We start from the raw sequence: 22,588 nt of genomic DNA, 5'->3' as shown, positions 1-22,588 counted from the left end.
TTCCATGCAACCAACCTCATTTATTGAAAAGTCCTAATTTTATTGCCTTGTTTAGTAACATGTTTGTTCAACAAACTAATCTTTTTCATGAAGCAAAGCACAACTTTTTCTTATAAATAGTATAAATTATTTTATTTACAGAAACTTGTTACAAAACAAATAGACTATATATTTATTTTTCTTTTAAATATCCAAAGTAATTTTTCTATCCCATGACATTTGTTCATGTACTATACAGCAGCCAACACAGAGTTCAGCTGATCAGATGCTCTTGATTATGTATACAAATTATCAAACTATTCACACATTTTACACAGGAGATTGCTTTTAGAACCAGGCTCAACACCGAGCAAGATGCTTTCAAGGCCTACATTCACATTGACATTATGTAGTGCTCATTTTAAAATTATCTTTAAAACGTAAAATATCTTGCACAAAAGGTAAAAATGATTATTTTCTGCTGAACAGTGAAACATTTAAGAATCTTTCTAAGCCCAATTCCCTCCTCCAGGACAGAATGAGTGAAAGATGAGAGAGAGATTCCTTGGCAAGAGAACTCTTACAGGAAGACAACTGCCTTAGAAGTGTCATTTGGAAATCACATCTTTATTTTTTAATAGTTTTAAGAGGTACGTACTTGGGTTGTTTGTTTTGTTTTCCTGGAATACCAACTATTCTGAACATTTTCTAAATTATTTCATTCATGAATACTGGCCCCCCTCCCTCCCCAGAATGAGACAGTTAAATAAACTGCTGGTTAAAACCATATTTCAAACCCTTGGCATTATATTAAATAGAAGTTATCAGTGGGATTGTTCCAACACAAGGTATTCTAATTAAAAGATTTTACAAAAGTTACCAGCATCATTCACTTTCTTTTGTCAACCCATCTCATTAATTTCAGAAAATATATATATATGTATGTGTATATATATATACGCGCACACATACATATATATACGCACACATATATTATATATAGGTGGAAAAAGCAAGCTCCAAAATTTCAACTGAACATTCAAGTCTTTTAAGGAGACGCTGTCTAAACAGTCCAAGCTTAAAACTAGTTATATCAGGCACTTTCAGTTTTTCCGTTAGTTTTAAACCACATGAGACCCACACAAATGCGCACGCACACACACGCACACGAACACTAAAAAAAGAGAAGCAGTGTGTCACTTAACTAAATGTAGTCTTCTGGGAATCAGGCAACTGATAAGCAATGCCGTATCGACCGCTTCGGCTCCAATCCTGCGCTCGGGTTCCCGCGGCAGAACCCAACCGCAGGACCCGGGCAATAGTTTGCATGTATCCACTCCCAAGACATGAAAAGGGACACAGCTTTCACAAAACGGAGGCATCCCTTAAGTTGCAAAGTAGGCATGTTAACTATTGGCTTGGCAGTGAACCACTTCAAATTATAAAAAGGTATTTGCTTTTTTTTTTTTAATTAATTAATAAATAAATACTAGATGATCTCAATTGTACCAAAACTGGATATAAGAAAAAAAGACCTGTGCAAAAATACATATTTAAATATGTACAATCAATTAACAAAATATGTCTTCTGAAATAGGGATACTTCAATATTTATAATAGAACAAGAAATTCCAAAATAAAGATACAAAAGTATGTTTTTTTCTTGTATAATTCTTTGTTCATCATTGCAGCAATTTTTTAGGTTAAGAAAACTGCAGGAGTCATAATGAGAAGTTGGAAAGACTATAAAAACTGTATCTCTTAAATTAATACCAAAATCTGTCTAGAAACAACCCAGCCACTGCAAATTCAATTTTGCAAGGAAAATTAATTTTAAGCTTCCTTAATTATTTACAGTAAGAACTATGTGACAATAAAAGCTTCAGGAACAATGTTCTGCTTATAAATCAAGACCTAAAACATAACATTTAAGCAGGTCTATGCTCAAGGGCAGACAGAATTGACGATGTTCTAACTCTTTACTCCCAATGGCTGAAACCCACACGGCGCTGGTGGCTGCGCAGACACTGGCTCTGTACGAGCAGCGACCAGGAATTCACTTTTTAACACGTCTGCACGCTATCGGAGGAGCACGAATTTGCCATTATGCTTTCAGATCAACAGAACCTTAAAAAAACAGAGGAGAGTTCGATCCCAAACTCGCTAGCGTTCAGTCTTGCCAAATTTTTTTGTTTCCTTTACCTTTGTGTCTATCAAGAGTCAAATTGCACTTGTGACTGACGCTATCCTGAAGCGGAAGCTCTGCCCCAGGGACTTCATCAGAGCGTGGATTTCACTCCAAACGGTGCAGGATTTAATACACTTTGATTTCTCTTTGTGGCATAGCACTTTGGTTCCCTTTACGTTAAACCAATTGCAGTTCTAACAATCCTTTCAACAGGGCATCTTATTAAATACGAATCCTTTTGTTCCTGAAAAGTTGTCTTTTTGTTGTTTTTTGTTTTTTTTTTTTTTTTTTTAAAGTTTGCATAATAAGTGTCTCTAGTACGTTGCTTTCTCAATGTGATCTTTTGTATCAATTCAAAGCTAAAGTGTCTGCATAGAGGCTTCTTGTTGTTTTGCTGTATAACAATGATTTCGTAGCAAGTTCAGGTCAAACTGAAAGCATCGTTAGGTAAACAACTAAGCAACTGCTACTCAGAGTGGCTTTGGATTCCCTGATGTACTACTTGCCACCAGAACTGGGGAGAAGGCTGGGCTACGCGAACAATTAGACAGGCTCAGATTGTCTCTTCTCAGCAATAGCTGGTGCCCTTTTAAGGCAGAAAAAAATATCTTCTTGGTTAGAAATTTGTTTTCCTTTGCTTTGCCCGCTTAATAAAAGCTTAGTCAATTTTGAGACTTTACCTGATGTTAAAAAACTTAAAAACATCCAGACGAATCAAATCATAATACAACAAGCCCTTTAGTGGAATTCATTTTTGAGGTGTTTTGAAGCAAGACAAAATATTTCATAAAATTGACTGGACTATATAAAACTGTGTAAAGCCCCCTTTATTCATAAAGCCTTGGTGGGCGTGGGTGACTGATGCACACATCTGCGCTTTACGGTGGACTCTGCTGTCAAATTGGCATTTTTTCCAGAATTTTGAAAAAAATCTGAGTGGTTGAAAGCATAACATGTTAATGTTTAGTTATACAAACAAGGCATAAAGAAACTGACTTAGTTTTTTAGAAAATATTTAAATACTTTAAATACTTAGTTTTAAAAGGGCTATTTTTACTGGCTGGAAGGCAAATCCAGCCTAATTTAACCAATACAGTTGTAATTTTTTTTTAAATAACAAAGGCCTATGGTATACAGTATAGGTCAATAAATACGTTCTTTGGGCATATAGTTTTAGAGGTTATTTGCCTTTGTCTGATGGTTTTGGATTTTTTTTAAAAACAAAATTAACTTTTATTTTCTTCTGCAATCAGATCTTATTCGAAAGAATAGAAAATAGGTTTTGTATCATGCAAGTACGACATTTTATACTTGTTTTCTGAGCGATGGCCTCAAACAAGTTTTTCTGGTTTTTGTCGGGTTTTTATTTTTAAACTCCTGATAGCTTCTTATCCCAAATTACTTGCAAAAGGCTGGGCAAAACACAGACTAATTTTTTTGAATTGTGCTATTTTTATATTCCATTAAAGGAACATTGCTATAAAAACACTAAAGCCATATTCCCTTCTTGAGGGCTTCTTTCCATTGTGCCTCACACATTTTTCCCCCTCGTCACGGGGTCCTCTCCATTGAGGGTGTCTGTCCGGTTAGCTATCACCTACAAAAGACACCATCAGTATAAAAATAAGTCCACAGTAACGTTTATTTCCCCCCAGAAAACATTCGTTTGCCCAGCCAATCTATGTCAAATAGTGGCAAGATGATGTACTCCTGTAAGTAAAATCTCACAGATTTGTAGCAAACAGTCCAGACCACCGTTAACACTGATAAGAGCAATTATGTGGCTGAACTTCATCCAGTGTCCATTTCTAGTATATTCGCTGCTACAGACATGGCTTCAGGGAAATTCCTTGTTTAAGTGACAGTCCAGTAGATTTCCACACCTGAGGACCATGGGAAGTTGGGAAAACTCAAGGCATCTTGGAGTCCAGAAATCCAGATGGAGGTTTTGCTTGTAGTGAAAATTGTCCAGTTCGTTTCTCACCATGGTGCATTCAGCTATCAGGGACGGGCCTTTGGCTTTTGAGCAAGCAGAAGAAAGAGAAGGATGAGTGAGCCAGGCTGTTACAGCAGACGCCTTTAAAAGACATTTCCTGGCTAAGGAGAGCATATTTTGGGGAGAATCAGCAGGCACAATGCGACACCACTAACATGCTGTTGGCTTCTGCGAGACTTGACAATCCTCAAGCTAAAGCTCTTTACAGTTATAATGGTTTCAGACATGATTTCCTTCCTTAATTCACTCAAATCATATTTCTCCTTTATTTACATTGCATAGGTGAAAGAGCAAGTTTTAGGAAAGTCCAAAAATAAATCCAGCCTCTGAATGCCTTTTTTTTTTTGATACAGTAAACACAACGTAATTGTGAAAATCTTCCTCTATGGCTGAAATTGAAAGTCAAGAAACCATTCTGAAAAAGATCTTACTGACCTCCTAGCTCTCCAGGTACACAGATTTCAGGTTATTAGCACCAGAGGAAACAAAAAGATTTTTGTGTTTTCAATCCTGAAAACCGTAGTTAGCTGCTCCCTAAAATTTCATCTTCTACACTCTCCTCGAGCTGTATCAAACTATTTTTACCTCTCCAAGTGATCCTCCAAGTAAATTTGAATAGTATTATTAAGAAGGCTGAGCTACCAGTTTCTAAATTATCTCTCATCCTAACTTACCTAGAACTTTCTCTCCCAATACACTACTTTTTCAGTGCAATTTGTTTAAAAAACAAATGGGATCTTACATATTCATGAGATCTGCTTCCTTTATAGTAAATCTGTTTGCTTTACCAACTAAAAAGGTTTGTATCTTATTTATAACATTTAATCTCGTTATTACTAAGAAGTCAGTCAATGACACCTTGGGATAATAGGCTTATTTTATCACAGTATCACAGTTCTCTTACCAGCATCATTATGTTCCACTCTGTAGAATGTTTATTACTGACACAGAAACAAGAAGTCAGGCTGAGACATGCAGCTCAGTTCCATGGCTGGCTGGCAAGATTTATTTTTAAAATTATTCTTTTAAAATGTGAGGACTGAATTTCATCTGAGAGCAATTCACAGGCAAAATTTAAGGAACTTGGTATGGCATATTTAAGCTTACTTAAAAGAAAAAAGCTACACTTTATGAGAGTGTTTATAAAAATCTTGTGTAAATGCACTATAAAAACACTCAAAATGAGTAGTGGACAAATAGGAGAACTATCTTTTACTTGAATAAGATCTGGAATTGGCTATCTAATAATTAAGAGAACACACGTAATATAAGCATGTGAAGAGGCATGTTCATATTGGCTTAGTTTAAGACAAAATTTCATACCTGATGAAAAAGAGAATTGTTCATCAGTCCTTGCGTCCCTGGGATTGCACCAGTGTGTTTTGCATGAACATTGTTCACCGATGTCAATTTGGCAACTTTGTTTGATTTGCTGCTGCTGCTGCTGCTGTTTATGCTGCTTGAACCAGGTGAGCACTTTCTTTTCTTTCCTATTAATTTGTCAAGGGAAGTATGCGAATGTGAAAAACTGCTGTGTGAATTTACAGTCAGCTCGCTGGACTGATGAACAAACGGCCCTAAGGAGAGTGTGGAGTCGCTGCTGTTCATCATCACACTCATTCTCTTTATCGATTCTGCAGGGCTTCCAGTCGGAGGACCCCTCCCTGATTGGTCGTGTTTGAGGCTAACGGAGTTAGCTTTGCTAGTCATACAGTTGAGGCCAACGCTGTGGGACGAAGCTGTCACGGATGGATGATAGGAGGTCCCAGAGTTTCCAGAGTTAACCACACAGTTTTTTCTAAAGGACTCTGTGGAATGAGAAGGTGCTAGCAGTGCGGAACTGTTTTTACGCTTCTTTCCTGAGCCGCCGCTGCTACTGACGCTGCCGGTACTGTTACAGGTGCCACTGCCAGCAGAAGATTCCTTAGGTTTAAAAGATTTGCTGGATTTCATTTTCTGAGGTTTGCTGGGCATAGGTGAAGGTACAGAGGAAAGCACTGTAGGTGTTGAAGGGGATGAAGACACTTGTCTTGATTGCATACTGCAGACAGGATCCACTGCACCCAAAGTAGCAGGATTGGCATTTAGTGTTGTTCCATGTGATGGTACCGATTTATTATTCAGAGACACACAGGAAGGAGATACCAATGCTGGCGATGACATAACCGTGGTGGGTAAGAGGAAACCTGCTGCACTGACACCGTACTGTGAAGCAGGCATCGAGTTTGTCCGATGTGGTGCACGAACTGAAGCTGTGTTACTAGATGCTGGAGGAATTTTCCTGCAGGTGAACAGAAAAACAAAAACCTACGTAGCTACCGTTCTTCGGAATAACACCCAGTCTAATAATGCTACGTTAGAGTGATTGTATCTTGAGGTTGGCTAACACCACTAAAATATTTTATTAAATTAAGAGTTAATTGTTCCAGAAAATGTAAAGCATAAACTATCAACCTTTGACCCCTTTAATCTGAACATGAACTTACTGTTCTTTAACTAGAATCACAGGCTTCATGTGTTTCTACAAATACCAAGAAGAGTAAGAACTCTTTCACTTCTACTCACTTCCACATCTGTGAATTAAGATGCTTCTCTAACATGAAGTCAAGTGCACATCGAATATGGTTCCACCGCTTGTCAAACACGTAATAACCTCTTCCAATTTGCCGACTACCAAATGTGCAAAACTGAAAAGACAGATTTTTATTAGCGTTTTCTACTTTCAGTAACAACTCTAAATAACAATGCACTAGATTATAAATAAATATTGCTAAACGAATATGCTTTTAGATGTTTAAGTCAAGAATAAAGTATAAATTAGAATTTTTATTCCTATATAACAACTATTTTAAATTTTTGGCCTTGGTTTACCAGAATCATTTTCTTCCCATCTGATGCTCCCATACTTATGGCCAAAAGCAGTGGTCAAATTTGAATCCCTCTGATTAAACAGGGAAGGACAGTAGTATGTGTTTGTGTGTGTGTATAAAAATATAACATATACAATGTAACATCTATTTCTGAGGAGCTGTCAGCTATCTGCTTGTTGTCTGTTTAAAAAAAGGAAGATAATCTGATATACAGGCTAGGCAATAAGGTTTGTGTCTGTAGTTAGACTAACTAGCTTTTGTCAAGTTTTAAATATTAACACATTACTGTTACCTTTACTGTGATGATTGGCACCTTGATTAAAAAAATGCGTGTGCGTGCATGCGTGCGTAAGTCCAAGAACCAAATGTCACCAGAAGGGCACTGTTTACATGTCCTCATTCCAAAACCACAGCCCTTTAGAACAGTTACCAATTTCATCTTCAGTATTTTGGCATTTTAATTTTTTTTGGATTGGGTAAGTGAGCTCCAAACATATTTCTTTAGCACATTTACTTTGCAACTACAGTTAAACCTTCACTGTCTACTAGACAACAAAATAATTTTTTAAAATCTAGGGGGGGAAAAAAAAAAAAAATCACATACCCAATAGAACACTACCCTTAAACCCCCCAAGTAATCTGTTTACAAGTTCAGAGCCAGCAAGAGACCAAGGTTAACTTTTACTTAAAACGTACAGCGGCTGGTTGAGGATGATGACCTGAATAATGACAATCCAGTTTTTCAACAGGCTCTTCTTTTTCATCACATTCTCCCTCATCACTGGATAACCGAGATGCTGGCTCAGCTGCAGGCAAGGGAGGGTGTGGGGACTCATGGACAGAAGGAGACTCGCTGGGGGCATTTCCACTGTGCTGGGCTGGACAGCCTGGAGGCCTGGGCAAGGCAAGCAGGAAATGTGTTATTGAACCAAGTCTAGCTAAAAATTCCAAGCTTAAGTGTTTACTTTTACTGACAGAAGGAAATCTACATTAACAGATTTGTGATATTTTCCATAGTCTCATAACACATCTACCAGGAGGAAGGACAGGAGGTATGGCACCCCTGGAAAAGCAGCATTGCCCAACCACTGCTGAAATGCTTTCAGTGATGCAAGTCAGCTTTTACTGTTTCAAACACCAAACCCTCCTCGCTAGGAGTTACAGCTCAGTAATTGCTAATTGCAGACAGACAGTCACCAGGCCTAGAGCAAAAATACTGCCCCATCCAACAGATCCATATTTCTTTTTCAAAATCCACCTGATGAAGCTACCAGTATTAATTTCATACCATTGGACCTGCAGATTTTCCTTACCTTGGAAGACTGGGGGGGTGAGGTTTGGGTTTATTAGGTAATAAAGGCTTTGATTCTGTAAGAGTAACTCCATGAGAATTTTGGTGCAGCTCCTGGGAAGTTTTAGTAGGTGAGGGATGTGGTTCCCTGAGAGGGGGCATCTGCTGATGATGATCCGAATGTCGAAGAAGTTCCTTTTCCCTGGTTTTGCTTTTGTGCTCGGCTAATAACACATCAAATCGTTTTCTTCGACCCTGTACAGCCCTCCGCTGGGTTAAGGAATGTGTCTGCAAAAGCATGAATAAATCAATCATTAATCCCAGGCTATTAGATTTGTGGAAATCAAACACTCAAAACACGTGTCTAGAGCTCTAACACAGAGAAAATCATCACACTTATGGTTTAGTAAACAAATGGAAGAATGACTTAGAAAACAAACTTTAAAATTGCTTGGTGGATGATTATATCCCTGTCTGATACAAAATAATGAAAAACAGCAAATGAGTAAAAGACTTCTTTCAAATTTATTTTTAAAAAAAAGAAACTGCCAGTTTCTTTAATTCTTTTATTTTTTAACTTAACTTCTTATAAGGTTAAGACCAGAATTTAAAATCTTTTTTACATTGGTGTTTTAACTGCCAACTAGTACACAACCAAAAATACTAAATATTTACTTTCACTTACGAAAATATTATATTTAACATAATAATGCTTAAAATCAGACTTTTAATGGGAGACATAAAATATATTTACATAATACTTTGCTTCCTTCTACATATTCCTTGAAAACTAATGTAATGTAATCAAACAGATATTAAGAAATGCAAAAAAATACAGCAGAATCCAGTCAGACACTCAAAGGATTTTGAGTGTCCCGAATGCTACACATAGTAAGATGTGTATGTGTATATATGGCATAAATTCTAGGTAAAGTGAAATAGATGGAAGTTATTTTTTGAATTGTCAAAGTGACATACAATACCTTTCCTTTTTTTTTTTTTTTTTTTTCCCCACACGGCATAAAAGGTTTGATTGGGTTCATTTTAGCAGGTAAAAATTATCACATAATTCAGACACAAATAGCAATTCTAAAAAAATATTTTATGAGTAGGTACAATAACAAGGAATTACTGAGAAATGGTTTTACTTTCTTTCTCTTTACACCTTTGATGTGCTTAGTTCTCTTGTAAAATCTTGAAGCTTTTCCCTCCTCTATTAGAAAAACAATTGCCTCCCCCCTGTAATTCCAAAAGGGCAATGTGTTCAAGTTCAGTTCCTCTGGGTCATTAGTACCAGCTTCATTTACCTTTGTTCTGTAGGTGGTTTATTTACCAGATGCTTCCCCTACTGACAGTTTAGCTGCTTTGCAGGAAAGTAGCTAAATATTACACAATTGCAGGGGATCTGGATTTTTGGTTCCTTGGGACTAAGTGATACCTCTCTGTCCCCAAGATTTCTGAGCCAGAGGACACATTTCATCTGACCAAAAGTTTTTACAGATTGTTTAATTTAGATTTTAAGCTCTAGGCATACTCCGTGGCTTTTTCAGAAGACTCATTTCTGAGTTGCCTGTAGTGGTGTATCAAGCAGCATCAGCATTTACACAAATACCTCCTAAGTATCTACTGCAGACTCTGCTGGGGGAAAAGGAGGGGGTGTGAGAGGGGAGGAGCTTGATTTACCTCAATCCTGCATAAACAAATACTTTTAATGCTTATGAGGAATTTTAAAATTCATGATCTAGGACCCAAAGGTTATCCTCAAAAAGAACATCATGCTGGCCCCTACTATCTACATGTGGAGTAACATAATCTGTCCCACACCAACATCCATGTTTAAAGGGTTTATACAAAAATACAAATCTTCAGGTTACTTCAAAAAGTATGTTATTGAATAAATAACTGAACTTCAAAAACAATTCCTTCTTGATTCTGGGCAACATGTTTTGAGAAGTACCATTTACAGTGGCAAATACTGACAGCAAAAATTTGTAGTTTTCTGTTTTCCATCATATTCCTCAGAAAATTGAATTAAAACTTTACATAATCTTATTTTGGTTAAGATATCCTACCTTGCATGTCAAAGACCTAGTACAAGGTTTCCTGGTTTCCACATCAATGACACCACAGTATATATCAGGATCAAATTCTCTCTCTGACAAGGGTACACAGTATTGAAGAGTTAAGACATTTTGAAATACTAACATTTATTTTCATTATAAAAATTAACCAGATTGAAAACTGTTTTCAAATGTAACACAGGCAAATGTATAAATAAAAATGCACAACAAAATTGTACAAATAACACTTTCTACGTTCTCAGCAGGTTTACGGTGCGCTGAAATACAGATCTTGTCTACAAACAGAATGGAGAAATGCACAGCTGTAAGGGACCCCAAAGGAGGAATAGATCCTCCATGTCAGGATTAAAGGTCACCGTCAATATGAACAGTGACAAACAAATGGTGGGGTTTTGTTGTTGGCTTTGGTGTTAACAACTTTTTTACCAGGTTTCTAACACCCAAAGTTATTGTGTTTAAAAAGTGTAAAGAACAGACTGGGTTTACATGTTTGAGTTTGAGGTGCTAGTTGTTCTGCTTTCTATGTACATTTGGACCTTCCATATAGAAAGAAGGAAAAGAAAATCTTCAAAGATAGTAGAAGAGCATCATTTTAAAACTGTAAGAACTGACTGGCCTTTTGAGATCTGTATGGTTTCTGAAAACAACAGCCACATTTCAAGTTGTTTGTGTCCTTGAAGAGTATGTCAAGTTATAGATTTAAATTCTAATATATAAAATGTATCCAATTATAAGTTACAGTTTTATAAAAGTGTTTATTTCTGAAACTTATTTCTATATATTCTATATATGTATTTCTATAGATACACTACTAAGAGGAATATAGCAAATAATAATTAAACACAATTACCTGACAATCTTTTATGTAAAAATTTCCTATTATTTGTATTTTCTTCAGATTTCTTTTCCAAAAATGGAGGCACAGAGAGAAGACCTTTACCATTCAGTATCTGTCCAGGGGAAGGCAAGGGTGGCTTTGGTATTGAGGGACAATTAAGGCCAGTCTTTATTGAGGAACTCACAGTAGTAGAACAAGTTGGACCAACAGCAGCTTTCAGTTGGGCACCATCTATCTTTGGATGAATTTTTTCCACTTTGACAGATGGAGTCATACTATTATTTATGAAAAACAAAAGGGGGGAAAATTGAAAATTATAGTAATAAATTATAAAAAGTACTTAAAAATACGTTATTACTCAACAATACTCTGATCTATTCACAATGCGAATGTAGACCTTCCTCCTTTATTCCCAGTTATCTTATCTTTTTTATTTTCACATTTTTTATGATGTCCATAATCTTTTCTGTCCCCATTTCCTTCTAAGTATTTCAGAGAAACTGTTATTTGAATTCACAGATACAGCATATCACCAAAGCAACTGGAACGGGCGTGTTATGTCCAGTGAGAAATGCTCCATTCTGTGAGAGTAAATTATATTATCAGTTCTGCAGTCTCACGTGTGCAGGTCAAAAATCACCTGAATCAGAGCTAAAACTCACTTATGATCAAAGTATGCAGATTAGATCAAAGAACTAAGAGCCCCTTGTAAAACGACCTTTATTTATAGTGATTTAAGATGCAGCTTTGAAGAGTTCTTGTTCAACATAGTCGTAAGTATTATCTATAATCTTAGACTAGGCTGCTGGAAAAGATCTGGAGGAGTTTAAAATGATTATCCCTTAAACCAAAAACCCTCTGAAACAAAAGGAAATTCTACAATAAAGCCGTGTCTATGCAAGTAGTAACATTTAATTCTTCATCAAAACACATACTCACATTTTATCATGGGGAACTTTGCTATGCTGTACCGAATGCATTAACCTGTTGTTTCCGCTGATCTGCAGCTTGTCTTTGGGTGATTTCAACAACTTGGAATTTGATGATGATGCACTAGTACCTCCACTGGATGAACGATTGCTCCCACTTCCACTGCTACCTTTGTTTTTTGAAGGGAAAGATGAAATGAGGGAAAATACTGAAGAGGAGGGAGGAGTCAAAGGTGGCTTGCTGGAGGAGCTGTGTCTTCTTTCTGAAAAGGAAGAAACAAAGGGGTTTTAAGCTCCCATACAGAAACAATTCTTAAATACTTCATGTTGTCATTTACTCCATTAACATTTTTCCTTTATTGGCTTGGGAAGTCCCGTGCCACACACAGAGCATAGAGGATTCAAGCTTCACTGTAATCCATGAGGCTCCACTCATTGCTGGTCCCCAGTCGGTTACAGGAGTCTCTTAACTTTGGGAGCTATGTTCTTCAGCCACTAAAGCTTAGCTTTTAATAACACTCCCCATTCTCTCTCTATCTTAAAGAACAAGAAAGTGAGAATCAAACCTAGACCTCAGACACACAAAGCAGAGACCCCTGTCCTCAGGCCAAGCAAGCTGAAATACCAGGTTTCCTCAAAGGATAACAAATCTGTAAGTATGTCTCCTAATGATCAAAATTATACTGGAGTCATCATTTTAACTTTCACTTCATTACAACCTTTTGGGCAGCTCAAGTATTGACCTACGTCGGTTTTTGGGGTGTTGTTTTTTTGTTTTGTTTTCCTCTTTTTTTTTTTTTTTTTTTTCATAGTATGACCAGTTTGGGGAGGATTTCTATTTAGGAACATCATCAAAAGGAGCAACTGATATTCTTCTACAAAAAAAAAAAAAGTACAATATCTGAACATTTGAATTAAGAGTGGTCAGGTTCCATCAATGAATGTGTTGGAAAATAAATTATTTAATTAACATTATACCATTAACATTAATATATTGCTAGCACCATTTCGGTTAAAATAGTGTATATTATACAGGTATAATATATATAGGTATATTTGGAACAATGAATTCTCAGTCACAAAACACCTGACAGCTTCAGGGAGTACCCAGCTCTGCCGACATTAACCACTTGCTGGACTGATACTTGGACACCTGTGATTCCTCAATGATCTGTGTAAGCAACACCTGCTTAAGAGACATGTCTGGCAATCCAGTATATGCAAACCACAGATCTAAGAGAACACCAAGAATCAGCAGGTCCATGGAGGGAGTAGAAAGGCACCTTTCTCCTCAACAGCGGTAACACTCAGCCAAGTATTGTTAAAGGTGCCCAAATCCATCACCGATCAATCCCAGGACCAGCTTACAGATTTTGACTTAAATTTACTTAAACTATGAAAGCAGCAGGCTACTCATGAAGCTACTACAGCCAAGAGTGAAAGTCAAGTCCAGCACAACCTGTACAGAAGTCTAATGCTCTGGAAAATGTAAATATATAATCCATTTTCCCCCCAATCCTAAATACAGCAATCATATGCCACTCATGATGACCAACCAGGACTCCATTTGTAGCTGGAAGCCATCAAACATGACAGCACCAACCCTGCACCCATGTCACCAGGTACATCACCCGCTGCACAGCTCCTGCAAGCAAGACCGTGCAACAGCAATAACCAGGGGGAAAAAGTCAAGGCGCTCCAGCAGTGCAAGAGGAAAAACACAGGAGCCTAACACCTGGCAAGCTAATTTCTTACAGAGGTGGGGAACCAGCATTTTAAATGTGTTCATTAGCTCAGGGGAAAAAAAAAAAAAAATTAAAAAGCATAGACCTTAGACTAGGAAACTCCACTCAAGAAATTATCTCTGAAACTAAACCAAGTGATGTGTTGAAATGTGAAATGGGTGCAAACTACCTAATGAACCTTCTGCAGAAGTCATCACTTTTTAATTATTATTTACCAAAAAGGTCTCAAAGGTCAGTGAAATGCCCAACAGAAATACATAACAAATGCCACAATCTATCACCCACCTCAAGAAACAACTGCTTTAAAGTTATAGTATTTAAAATGACTAGTTTATCTGTGATGTTCAAAATCCTCTACTTAGTTTTCTAGAGCCAGATGCCATTGAAGAATTTGTAAGTGAAGTACGTCAGCATATTTCTGTTCTAGTAAACGGCCGTGCTTCTAATATGATACACTGCTTATTGCCAAATGTCTTTTTATAGCAATGGCAAGAATCCCTGAGCAGCTCCGATAAGTTACTATTTGAGGGCCATTAGTTCAGTGATGCTACACCCTGTGAGATTACTCTGTGAGATAATGAGAAAAATTGCTTAATACTCTTCCACCTTCTGTATATTTAGAAAATTCAAAGTCCAAGTTCTTATCATAGTTACAAATAATCTCTAATAAACCAGTGGATGACTAACGCAATCTTTGGGAGTTTGTTTTGATTTTTTTTTTTTTTTTTTGAAGGAATAGAGGGTGTTACTTGCTTGGAGAAAACCAGGCAGATGAGAAAGGGAGTAGAAATAAGACACAAGTACCTCCTTGCATCCCATCATTAGGAATAAACTACACAAAATATTAATCTCAGCTATTAATCTAAATTATACAAACACTTATTTTCTGGGAACTTTAACTGGTACTGTTCTCGTACTAAACTGAGATGTCACTGACTACTATTTGCATGAATGTTTCATAGCACCAGTCTCAAACAAGTAAGTTAATATAAAAAGAAAGTGGTTTAGACTGCTGATAATCAAAGAAGTTGACCTAAGAGAACTAAGGCTAACGGCTGATCATACATCAAGATTACAGTCTACCTGTGAGAGAATTCCCATCCTACAGACGTATGATTTGGAACACACACACAAAAAAAGCCAAATTAAATTTTTCTAGAATTTTGAGACAATTTCTGAAAGAGACATTATAACACTAAGTCTGTGAAACCTTCACTCCTATACGTAACCACAACTAGTGTAGTTTATCAACAACATAAGAATTTTCAGCTATTTTTTCATAACCTGTCTAGACCTGTTTTGTGTTGACTTACATAAAAGTAGAAATAAGGCTGCTACTAGGATATGATTATATATAATGTTTCAGTCTTTTTATAAAATCCATGTTTTTAAGTGAAATCAGCTTAAGGTCTGTTTTGTAAACCATCTGAATACTACTGATGCCTTGTCTTATTGGAGAAAGCTAATACTATTTTTGAAATCAGACATGTTTTAAGCATGGCATGCTTGATCTAATGAATGTATTTATTGACAGACTGACATAGTCTTTTAATGGAAAAATTACTACACAAACTGTCACTGAATAATCAAGACCACCATGCTTATTATGCTAAGCATATTATAATGACAAATTTGACTAATCATCTGCCAATCTCACACAGTTCCCATTCGCCATTAACACTGACTCAGCCTGAAAACATTTTAAAATATAATTATCTGCAGGTGTTCAGCTTCTGAATTTTAAAAGTTAGCACTCATGTCCCTTCTCTTCACATAAATCTTGAAAGAAAACCCATTTTTAATGTCATGACTGTTTTTACAGCACAAAGTGATATTTCAAATACTGCACCTGTGTAACATGGTTCTAAACTCTAAAATAGGGACAATTTTTTTGGGGGGGGGGGGGGGGGGGGGCAGGGCATGGTGTTGTCATTTGGGTGGGGTTTTGTTTTTTTAAATATCAGGAAAATGAAAGTTTTGGCTTTGGACAAAAAATCTGAAAGTCTTCTTTGATCCCACAGCACTGGGTAGAATCTGACCTAATATGAAAGCTGTACTCAGCACTAAATCTTAACAAATAAACTCCTCCCTAAATATCTTTGCATTTATATAGCATATTTGTGACCCTAACGACAAAGGCTGTAAAGAGTTAGAAAGCTGTGAAAAGAGATGGCATGCCACCAAAGGCTTGATGACTGGGATAGCTGTGAACTATCAATTTGGGAAAATACAGTGATAGTTTGTGTGCTACTGGACTTACGGTGGAGCAAGAATTATATACGCATACTGCCAAAGCACACAGGACTTCCTGATAAAATGGATATTGCTAATTTAAATCTCTTCAAGAGCTTTAAAAAAAAAAAAATAAACAGCTTCATTTGGCCCTTAGTCTGGTTGCCAATTGCCTTGGGTTTAAAATCTTGTTTTCCATTGTCTATTTCCCACTAAACATGCAATAATTTCTGACAAAATGCAAAAAAGTAACTTGGAAGGGGAAGAAAAAAAAAGGAGAAAGAAAAAAAAGAAAGCTTCTCACCATGTTTGGCTACAACTTGTTATTCTTCCATCAATGGGTAAACACTTGAACTAATCGGTAACTTTATTTCTATATTAAAATAAAATAAAATATCCTTTTATAGAGAAAAATGTTCTGTTTTTCATAAAATGTTACTTTCTTTGCTGTATGTTTAATGAAAAAAAAAAAAAAAAAAAAGAAGAGTAACAATACTCTTACTATTTTTCAAAATGTTCCTCCCAGGTCTACATTTAGCTCCCAAAATCTAGGAAGTGTTTTGTGCTGTTCATTCTCTCTGGGCATCAATTAATAGCTTTGAGCAGCAAATACAAGATGTACAGATCAAATTTCATAAACCCATTTTTTTATACAGACTTCTTACGTAAGTACGGGGCAAAAAGTCAAACTGACCTGTGTCAGCACTAGCAGAGCCGTCATTAAAAGTGAAGCACACCCATTGAAACACACACAAGTTTAGTTTGGTGCAATACGTTGCAACTTTAGTTAACATTCAGACAGTTTTAACATAGGTTAGCCTAGGTGTAAGAGTATCATTCAGACTACAGAATTAACTGTGTATACTGAAACAAAGCATACAGGTAACTAAGTAATTATTATTTCATATATCCATCTCACCTAAAGTATAAGCATGATAAAAATGCAACCTAATGCAAACTTCTTTTCCCCATCATACTGAGCTACTGTTTGACTTGTCGTTTGAGCAATCATTTAGTACAGCCATATTAAAAACCATCTTTTATCTGAGGATAAAATTCATTTTCTGCCAGCATGACTATTAAATTTCTAGAGTAATTGATCTTCTAATTTCTCCAGAAGGATCAGATCCATGACATGACAGGAGAACACAGACTGGGACACTGCTGTGGAAGGGCACCTCACTGTAGCTCCAGATTTTACTCAGCAACCAACTAAAATCCCTTTTGTGGCTCTACCCCAAATACCTGTGTTGTGCTCTGATCTACCATCACTCTGACCGCACCATGACAAAGAAAAAACAAAAGAGTTAGATCCATGAGGATTTCACAGGAGAAACACCTGAGCTAAAACAATCATGGGCATAGCAGGCAAATTACTCTTCCTCTGATGCCACGCTGGCAGCCCGCAGCTGCTTGGGAGCAATTGCCTGTGCGGGATCTTGATCTGCTGCTCACTCTCTTATTGCTGCTTCATTATCCTGCTCTAATCACAGGGCCGAGATACCAAGGATTCTGCCTTAATCTTCCACTGATGTTCCTTTAATCATCCCATCAGCTCTGTTTGTGCTGTAAATCAGGATGAGGTCACTCCATCTTCCATTGTGTGGTGTTTAAACTTATACTCTTAGCTGAACAGACAGCATCTAAACAAAGTTATATTTTTCACTCCAGCAAGAAAGTTACAGAAAAGAATATTTATGGAGTCCAAGCTATCAGTATGACAGGCTGCCAGGGCTTGATTGGCACCAGTACAATCTGTCATGTCTCTAGAGAAAATTCTTCTTACTATTTCATAAAAAAACATTGCTTTGCAACTGGCAGCTGATATTATTGTTTATCACTCAGTGTTAGCAAAACCACAAAGAGAATGTGACTGATAGTCATGTATGCTTATGGCACTCCATTCACAGAAAAGTAACACTTTAGCAAATGAGAAAGGGAAGAAAAGAAAGTGTATAATTTGATATTGCAGCATACCAAATGCAAGTCAGGGTGGCACATATGTAAGCATTACTTTGCGTTACGTATTTACACTTACCACAACGGTCTTCCTTATCTTGACCAGAGTTCTTCAAGATTATAAATTGTAATAGGTATAAACTATTTATCTAAGAACTATGTTTATATAATATCTTTTATACAGACTATGGTCAAGTTAGCAATTCCAATACAACCTTATGTCCTGCACTTCCTCACTTTAAAAAATATTCGACGCAACTGCAGTACAGAATATTTCTATTGCCTGTGTAGATACCACCACAGTTGGTAGTAAGAGGCTGTTAAGCTACAATGACAAAACTTTACTTAAAATGTGTCTCTTCTCAAAAATCCACTGAAATGCAATACCTAGACAATTTTGAAGAATATATTTTAAAACCCAGAGTTCACCTCTACAACTTGGTATGTTAACAGGTTTGCTTTGCCTAGCAGAGATATAAAATGTGCTGGTTTATATGTTTTTACATTACACCTTACTGCATACATTCTACAGCATTGTTCAAAGTCTTACATTGAGGTGGTTAATACCCAAGAAGATAAAATCACCTTCTTAAGGACAAAAGATAGAATTTGAGTTGAAGACATACATTACGGAGCAAAACATAATTATAGAGATCAATGATTTTTAAAATTCCCTTTAAAATTTTCTTTCACATAAAGCAATTTGTGGAGGATTCAGGTTGGTAAGCGCCATGAAACATTCATGCTCTTCCAGTGAGAACTCAGAAAATTATCTTCCTCTCAGAAAATCCTTTGTTGAAGCCTACAGTCAAATAAAGCAAATATGTCAAGACCATTCTAATTGATGACTGAGTATGGTCCAAAATTATGTCAGTTCCTAGGACATTTTTACTTCTCAAATGAGGGCTGTATCACCAGTAAGCTTTACATGTCATCTGTTTTCTGCACCTTTGTTTAACGGCAGCATTCATGTGTCTACTTCCCACTCTGATGTCCAGTTCTCAGGACAAAGGTCCCACTGTTCCAGGTATGAATTCCTGCACCATTCCCTTGTCAATCACCTCCAAAACACCCACTACAAGTCTCCCTAAGAAGCATATCAATGGCTATGCCTTAACTACAGTGCATTGATTTATTATGAAAACTCACTTTTTTTTAAGATATGCTTTGGTTACAAATGCTCAGTTCAGAACCCAAAGCTCTCCTATATACAAATATTTGGGTTTCAGTGTATCATTCCAGTTCCAAAATCCACAGTAATTCACACTTATTTCAGACGTGTAAATAAAACATATCTGGATGTTTATGATGGTCTAGCACACTTATCTTCTTCATGAAATCCAAACTTCAATGCAACCAAAAGTCACTGATCATTTTGAATGATGTGTTTGTAATAGTTAACTAAAAGTTTCACATAACCTACTTCCTATCAGTCCATAAGTCCTAGACTGACGGATTTTAGCTCAACTTTCACTTTGGTTTGTTTTTAAAAGCAGGTTTACCAGAGCACTTATAGGAAATGTGAGCAAAGTTGAGAATCGGAAAACATCCTCTGAGAAGTATTCTGGCTTTCGTCTTCCCCAGCCTCACTGAGCTGCATTAGGTGTGCCACTTTTTGAAGTTTCTGAAGTTTCCTAACATTTAAATTTGAATACTTGTAAATTATTTACTCAACTCCCAAGAGGTGTTCTGAGTTAGCTAACCGCATCCATCTGAACAGAAACAGAATGCAAATGCTAGCTATTATTATTTTGTGCATTACAGCAGTTATAGAGAAGCACTGGCTACTTTTAAAACTGTGAAACCAGTTACTTGACTTCTGATTTCTAAATACATATGTTTATAATTTTCCTAGAGATTTACTTTCAAGAATCAAAATCCACTCTCAAGTGATCACTGTGCAAAATATGTTGAAGGACCATGAAATTCTGTGTAAATAGGGTCAGTTTTCTCGCTGCCATTGAAAAGAACAGGGAGGAGTGGAAAAAGATCATTTTCACTAGTAAGATTCTGAATGCCAACTTCAATACTATAAAATCATATTTCAAATAGGAGATGATCGTATAACTATAATTTAGGGTATTTGACTGATCCTTTTAAAAACAGTACAACTACAAGTGTAGCCAGGATGGTATTGTAATTCTCTAATAGCACAACACTAACTGAGCAGGAATGTCCATCTTCACTATGCTAACTGCTGCAAAATGGCCCCAAACCCAGCACACCTCCCCTGATCTCCAAGATTACCACCAGAGAAAGGAGAGCGAGGAGCAGATTGCAAACAGAGTTGTTATGAACATAGCAAAAAATAGCAGCATTAAAATATATTTGAATAAACAACCTTCAAGTAAATCCCTTTCTCCACTGCTGCCTCTCCACAACTCTGTACATTACTAAAGCTAGATTTTCCATTTTTCCATATTTGTTACTAACCCTCTCAAAACCCCTTGTATTCGGTGCATGTGAGTAGTTCTGTAATCAATTTCCACAAGATTTAAAATTCCTCTCTAAAATACATGCGGTTTGCCACCGAGAGATGCAAAATAACTTTTGAAGCATCAACCAATACAAACTGTCATACCAAGCCTGCAGACAGACTAGGGTTTTGCTGTGTCATACAGCTTCCTCGTGCAGTGGCAAACTTGAATTAGGGATGCTCCCATCAGGTTTATTTCAGCTATTCAGAGCCCCGTGAAGACCAATAAAACTCTCAAGAGCAACATGGGAAAACTGACAGAGGCAGGACATTCCATTATTCACAAAGCAGAACCACAAGCAAAATGGAGCCAGGGAGACCAACTGTTGGGAGGTCCCGCTTCATCACCCAGAGAAGGATGTTTTACCCATCCTTCTCCATCCCCCTCTTTGCTCAGATAAACCCAAACACAAGAGCTTTAACACCTCAAAAAGACTCAGGCATAATATCCAAGATCAAACTTTTGATACGCTTTCCTGACCAACTTGCCAAGAGGTGTGGGAAAGGACAGATTTGTCACCAGGGAACTGGCCTTGGCCCTTCTGGTCAGTAGCTGTCTTGTAAATCTGTCAAGCACTGGAATATAAATATTGCAAAGTTATTTTGGAAGGACAGCAGAGTGTCTTAGATGGTAATCGGGCCATGGGGAGATTATAATGTCCACATTATGAGCACTAATCTCTGTGTAGCCTGTTGACGACATGACAATACCTGCACTGACTGATTAAAAAGCAGGTATTGAATAAAGCATTCTTTTGCTATTTAAAAAAAAATTGTTATTTGGAAAAAACTTCAGAAAAGCCACAGTGGTAATAAACAAGAGAGTCAAACAAAGGTAGCTAGTACAGATCAGCAGTGTACCAAGATGCAGTATGGGTCAGCTTCCTCAAAAATATAGCTGGAAAACTGTTGTCTTATATATGCTTACCCTGAATGACATTAAAGAAAAGCTTCAGTTTTGAAAAACACGCCTAAAGCAAATTAAAAATACCCCACATTGTTCTAAAGTTTAATAAAAAGTTGAGGAAACAGAAGTTTAATAGAATTGTGTGTTGAAAGCACAATTCTTTATTAAATGTGGGAATAAAGAATTAAGGGAAGAACCACCACCTAATTTCTGATTTTCTCTCTGTCCATTTTCTACCCAGAAATCAGGTTTACACCTTGAACACCATGTTCTTCCCCTTCAGCATCAACAACACTCCTTACAAGACCTTATCACATAACATTATAATATTGTGCAGTGTATTCAGATGAGTTCACATATCCAAATGCCTGTCTAGCTTTCATCTTGCTAATGCTTCTATTCATGCCACAATCAGGAATTTTAATGTCTTCCCCTGTAGCTATTTCTCTAAGTGCAGCAAACTTTAATTGTTGTATGTTGACTGTCAGACTCAGCTCCTACACAAAAAAAAAAAAAAAAAATGCTGACATTGAAAACCTGCTTAAAAGCTGTTAGTGACCCAAAATACAAAGTGGATTAAGGGCTAACTAAGTTCTGGAGATGGGTATAAAAAAAGGCCTTGAAATGGAAAGCTCTCCGTGCAAAAGAGATCAAGAAGAGTGAATTGACTCTGTTTTGAGCAGGGGAATAAGGGAAAATATCACAGGATATGCACAAAAATAGTAGTGTCAGCTAAGTAAATCACATTCTTTGATTTTGTCATTAAGAAACTATGGGGGAAAAAGACATTGAGCACAAATATTTTTCTCACATACTGCATGACTACTGACATCCACTGTCACACAATACAAAAGCTTTGTAAGATTAAAAGAGATAAACATGTACACGTCTACTCAGAACTAGCCAACTACAACAGCCCCCCCCTCTTCCCTGAGGTGTTAATGCTCACAGCTGAGACGTGGAAACGCTGACTGAGGGAGCTGAGAAGGAAGCTCCCATCACTATCTCTGACGTTACCTGTCTCTCACCTCTGTCCCCGTACGTACGGTACCGACCACGCACACTCTATAGATGGAACAACTCATGCGCTTCCCCAT

The 22,588-nt window shown here is 36.9% G+C and overlaps 1 protein-coding gene across 6 annotated transcripts in view; it reads right to left on the bottom strand.

Moving 5' to 3' along the window:
- The window catches only part of ATXN7 (ataxin 7), an 89,054-nt gene continuing 66,466 nt past the window's right edge, over positions 1-22,588 (bottom strand). For all 6 annotated transcript variants that reach the window (XM_074879036.1, XM_074879038.1, XM_074879037.1 and 3 more), the window contains 8 exons: positions 12,183-12,435; positions 11,256-11,518; positions 10,397-10,479; positions 8,347-8,612; positions 7,730-7,928; positions 6,729-6,850; positions 5,487-6,444; positions 1-4,186 (listed from right to left, as the gene is read on the bottom strand). In XM_074879036.1, coding sequence (XP_074735137.1) covers positions 4,169-4,186; positions 5,487-6,444; positions 6,729-6,850; positions 7,730-7,928; positions 8,347-8,612; positions 10,397-10,479; positions 11,256-11,518; positions 12,183-12,435 — 2,162 coding nt within the window. In that variant the 3' untranslated portion in view covers positions 1-4,168. The remainder of the gene's footprint in view (positions 4,187-5,486; positions 6,445-6,728; positions 6,851-7,729; positions 7,929-8,346; positions 8,613-10,396; positions 10,480-11,255; positions 11,519-12,182; positions 12,436-22,588) is intronic.

This window comes from Strix uralensis, chromosome 10 (genome assembly GCF_047716275.1).
Source record: "Strix uralensis isolate ZFMK-TIS-50842 chromosome 10, bStrUra1, whole genome shotgun sequence".
NCBI classification, from domain to species: domain Eukaryota; kingdom Metazoa; phylum Chordata; class Aves; order Strigiformes; family Strigidae; genus Strix; species Strix uralensis.
Note: the sequence above shows the minus strand (reverse complement) of the source record. Positions and strands in the feature narration are given on the sequence as shown.